The sequence below is a fragment of the Haliotis cracherodii genome, unplaced genomic scaffold, assembly GCF_022045235.1.
Source record: "Haliotis cracherodii isolate W230 unplaced genomic scaffold, xgHalCrac1.p SCAF_1, whole genome shotgun sequence".
Taxonomy (NCBI): Eukaryota; Metazoa; Mollusca; class Gastropoda; order Lepetellida; family Haliotidae; genus Haliotis; species Haliotis cracherodii.
The window spans coordinates 77,329,501-77,334,824 of NW_027266264.1; the positions used below are offsets into that span (position 1 = coordinate 77,329,501).

Genomic DNA, 5,324 nt, shown 5'->3' on the forward strand with positions numbered 1-5,324 from the left:
GTTTTTTTGTTTGTTAGAGCTACGGCACTGTTCACGTTTGTTTATCCGATCCGAGATATCTGGGTGTGCTTAACTTTCTTCCAGGGGTATAGTAAAAATTCGGATGTCCACAACCGAATGAAAAGTATTTTGACAATAACGGTTGCGGTCCTAAGTCCTGAAGTCGCGAACCTTGGTGGACTTTTCCTATTTATTCGCAGTAAGTCGGAAAACATTGCTTCTGGACCAGACCAATCTCACTAAAATCACATCTTAGCGAAAACTAAGATCCGATTTTAATGAGATTGGGACCAGACAAACCAGGGATTTTTAAAATGAGCAACGTACATTGTCATCCATTGTGAGTTCGCTCTCACGACGGCATATATATATATATATATATATATATATATATATATATATATATATATATATATATATATATATTATGACATATATACAGCAAATGGCTGTATTCTCTGATCATACTCCGCAGCCATTGTAATCAAAATTATGTGCACTATACGAAGTCCTTAATCTAACCAACATAGCACACTATTCCTATAGAGAGACTCTCAGTGATGTTCTGACGATCGATTCTAATCGATTATTGATCGGTTACCGTATAAAGATCCAATGACTGATTGAAAGTATCCATAATCAGTGGTGAGGAAACATCATTATCAGATTCTTATTTCCAAAAATCAACTTTTCATTCAATCTATATTTGCCATATCCTACATAATTACAATATATATATATACACATAAAGTTATTCACATTAGCAACATTATAGGTTTTTTTAATATTTCTAGCCAAGGGTTATGTTTTAAAAAAAATGGAGGCAGGGGTTACGGGCGGAAGTTTTACCAAATGGTCATCTGATGTGTTTTTTTGCCAACTTAAAAAATGTTTCTTCAAGTACGCTGTTAACTGCATTCAAATGCGCGGAAGTCTACAAGCTCCTCACAGCGATAGTCCGTTCGCGGAGCTCTTTATACTACCGAGAGTGTAACGAAGGTGTCACGCGCTGGGAAGGAGCATGGGAAGTCTATAGGGAGGGGAGATAACTCTCAAATACGGAAGTACACAATGCCCTGAATGCTCAGGCTCGCCGGAGACTAAGCTAAGAGGTCCGTTGCAGACAGGTATATGTATTTTAGTTGTGATCAACAATGTAGTATCACACCTTATCAGCTAGATATAGATGATACTATACCTTACAGTAATGTCAGTGTTATAATCACTGTCAGTAGTGTCATCAACTGCGTGTTGTCTTGACCGTGTCTTGACCACGGCTCAGTGGTTCCTGTCATCGGGGTCATCGTGGTCCGAACATGTATCCAACGGCCTGACGGTGAGTGTCCAGTGCGTGAAGAAACGAGAATTGGGTGGTCAGTGTGTGTCTCCAACGACATAACCGAGAGTCAACAACACAATCACGTGATCGATGGTCATGTCTTGTTTTTCGGACCCCATCGCGGTACTATGGTGACAATGTCAATGCTCGTTCTTCGACCACTAGTACTGTTTGTGTGATCCAGACTTGTCTACTGTCTACTACTGTGGTAAATATTATGCAGGATGACTATCGATTACATGATTACACAGTACTGACACACTTCTAAAATAAAAAAGTAATATATTTAAACATTATATAGGTACTGCCATTTACTGTCATTTATGATGGGGAGAGGAGGGGGTATCATGGACAAATGTTACATGTTAGGAGGGGTTGTGGTGTTTGGTGTATGGGGGGTGGGGGGGGTGGGGGTAGGGTCAGCTAAATACTACCCTAAGATCAATCTAATTGATTGTAAGTTATGACTAGTCACTTGATACACAATAAAATGGAAAGTTTTATACTGTTTACATTTAATCTGAATTAATTGGGGAATTAATTTATTTATGTATTTATTGTTTGATCAGGGTCTTACGCGATGCTCTGAGACCTGCATCGCTTCGAGGCTTTCCTCCCACATTAAGCTGACACGCCGTGAAATAACTGGAATACTGTTAAAAGCGGCGTTAAACCAAACTCACTCACTCTTACGCGACGCACAAATGTAGTGAATGGACGCAGAAAAAAAAATACTGTGTCCAAAGGGACGCATAATAATATTCATTGTACCTACAGTGCATCAAAAGCAGTTATGGGTGTCTGTTATTTCATCCATCAATCTTGACCACTGTCCACATTATCATTGATTCATTCCAGGCTCTAAATTAATTATCTAAACGTACAGTTCACTACACCATTTCATGACTTTACAGGACCCTCATATTGCCTGCAATGACCCTTAAAATTAATCATTTGGGGGTCCCCAGTACCCCCAACTTTCTAAGTGAAGGTAGAACCCTGTTTGATACTACGAGGGCTGGTGAATAGTTCTGAGTCTGACTAACTTTCTACTATGCCACATATTGAAGTGAACTAGTCAATGTAGTACATTGTTTGAGTAGATCATTGCAAGTGTATTTGGTCTGTTGAGGCCATTTGTATAGAAGTTACAGTCATTTGAACTTGCTAGGGGTATAAATGGACACAGAAATAGAAAAGAAAGAGGACCGAGCAGTCGTCAAATTTTTTACTTTTGAGAAAAGTATTCCCCAAGAAATTCATGACCGCATGTCACAAGTGTATGGGGATAAGTGCCTAGCTATTCCACTGTTAAAGTTTGGGCAGCTATGTTTAAGGCTGGGAGAACAAGCCTTGATGATGACCCTAGGTATGGACGTCCCTCAACTTCCATCAATGAAGATTCAATCAACAAGATAGAAATACCTTTAAGATAGATGTATTACCATTGCTGAACTTGAGGAAGACACAGGTCCAAGCTCTAAGTCTTGTGTACATTGATCAGTCGGAAAGGGTGCTAATTTGGATTGTTCACCAGCCAATATATCAGCAAATATCGACGTGGGCGCTAATTAGAGCGGGGCGCTTATTACGTCGAATACGGTACCTCGCTCACAGTTTTACATTGTCAACAAAAACCTTGGAGGCGTGTTTTATTCTATACAAGGAGTTGGTGAGTATGTATGGTTTTACACAGCTTTAAGCAATCTTCCAGCAATATCGCAGCGGGGGACACCAGAAATCGGCTTCACTCATTTTATCCATATAGGGAAATGAACCCAGACTTTCGGCTACCCCACCGCCCAAGAAAATTAACTGATCTGAAACGCTAGGAGTGCGTGGCTTTCACTGACATGATATTTATGTACTTGCAGGAACCTGCAGATATATGGCGACCCCCAGAGGTGACTACAGTGGAGACCTCAGTGGTGACCTCAGTGTTGACTCCAGTGTTGACCCCGAGGACAACAGGCTACAAGCCGGGGGAGATGTATCTACCAGTGATATATATGACTTTGTTGTGTTTTACTCAGAGAGTGACAGGGAAGAGGCATTCAAAATAACCAAAAGGTTGGAGAGACAGGGGAGGTTCAGGGGCTATCTGGACGACCGTGATGGCAAGGCGGGGTCTACCGTCATTCAGAATTTAGATTTTGCCCTTGGTAACTGCAAGGCCTATATCATGCTTTTGTCCGAGTCATTCTTCCAGTGCAACTTTCAGACATTTGCCATGCATACCGGGCTACATAATTCTGTGTTGGATACATCTATTACAAACCGACTGCTGCCTCTACTGGTTGATATCGACTTTAATCGCATGCCAGCTTCATTAAGAATTATTCAAGGAATCCCCTACCAGGCAGAAAATGAATACTTTTGGGGAAAGTTGGAAAAAAGTTTGAATCATATCTGCAACACCTGACAAGAGCAGTAGTATGTGGACTGTTGAGGGACATCTTGTACATTTCGACAGATCTTGCTGAACCAAGGCTTGAGTGTTCATGGCAGTATCATGGAACTGTTCTGGGTGAACAAGACCTTCCAAATGGCGTGCTGGTTTTCTTGGGAAATTAGTCAGCAAAGAGCCGGAGTCACAGGAGACTACTCACAATTTTATTTACAAGAACAATTAACAATGAACAATTTACAATTTATACTTAGAAAATAACAGAGGGTGCCACAGAGAGTCGGTACAACACTGAGGGAGATAGTCTTATAGATTGCCTTGAACTATTTTATTTAAGTAAATCTGTCATCACCTATATTAGAATAACAATCAGCAATTACTTCAATTTAGACTCATTAAGGATTAGCCCCCATACAAGCTCGTCTATAGTGATACCATAATCTCTTTCCAAGCAACCAGTAAATATGTCAACAAGATTAGTGCCAGTCCAACAGGATTAACAGGATTTAGTATTCCCCTCTGTCTAGCCATTCATTAACCATAAGGCACACCCCATCGTGTATCAACCAATCATATTCCTTTTTATTGTTCTAAGTTTTGTTAAGTACATACAGAAGCAAAATGTTAGGCAGAAGGGGTTTGACGCTCTAACCAAGCAGACCTCTCTCCCACAGCCCAAAGGGTTGTACCGACTCTCTGCAGCATCCACAGCTATATTTGAGATATTGTTCATTGTTAATTGTTCTTGTAAATAAATTTGTGAATTGTCTCCTGTGACTCCTGCTCTTTGCTGACTAATCCCCTAAGAAAACCAGCATGCCATTTGGAAGGTTTTGTTCATCCTAAAAAAATCATGATAGCAGACTGTGGACTGTCAACACCAGGGTTGGATTTAGACCTGAAGACATGTGGCTTCAATATGGAGTATATGTTTGTCTATTTTGATCAACATAAAAAGTGAAGCCATTTGGAACTCACAGAAGTTGAATAAGCCTACTCCATGCATGACCTTTGTATGAACCCCACCTGCCTGAAATTGAATTAATGTGTGGACAAGATGGCCACCTTGCTGTGCCATGTTGCATGAGAAATGTTGCTGCTTGTGTGATGTTATTGAGGGCTCATAGCACTCTTTGGTGTCCCTCCTCATGAACTAGACTGTGATTCGTTGGTTAGAAGGGACTAAACCGCATAGCGGTAGGACGTTTTCATGATGATGGAGGTTTGTAGTGTATACCAAACTTTAAAGTTTTGACACTGAATCTAGGAATGTTTCATAATAACAAATGCATAGTCTGTGAAATTATCTGTGGATTAGTTGGTTAGAACTCCTGATGTCTGAAGACTTCAACTGATTTGTTGCTAGGAAATACCGTATTCGAGGTAATAAACGCCCTGCTTTAAAAAGCGCCCACATTGATATTTGCTAATATACTGGCTAGTGAACAATCCCAATTAGCACCCCTTCTGATTGATCAATGTACACAAGTATTATTTATTCGCTTATGATACGCACTCGTGTGTTATATGCCCCCTTAATTATGGGAAATTAAATTATGGAAAAATATATCTGTCGTA

The 5,324-nt window shown here is 40.3% G+C and overlaps 1 protein-coding gene across 2 annotated transcripts; it reads left to right on the top strand.

Moving 5' to 3' along the window:
• Positions 1 to 1,055: 1,055 nt before the first annotated feature.
• LOC139469155 (TIR domain-containing adapter molecule 2-like) lies at positions 1,056 to 3,891 on the top strand. 2 transcript variants are annotated; one of them, XM_071251291.1, is made up of 2 exons: positions 1,056 to 1,127; positions 3,214 to 3,891. In XM_071251291.1, the coding sequence occupies exon 2, from the start codon at positions 3,228 to 3,230 to the stop codon at positions 3,759 to 3,761; it is 534 nt and encodes a 177-aa protein (XP_071107392.1). In that variant the 5' UTR covers positions 1,056 to 1,127; positions 3,214 to 3,227; the 3' UTR covers positions 3,762 to 3,891. The 2 variants fall into 2 exon arrangements, with proteins under 2 accessions (XP_071107392.1, XP_071107401.1); XM_071251300.1 differs by having other exon boundaries at positions 1,095 to 1,336.
• The last annotated feature ends 1,433 nt before the right edge of the window (positions 3,892 to 5,324 follow it).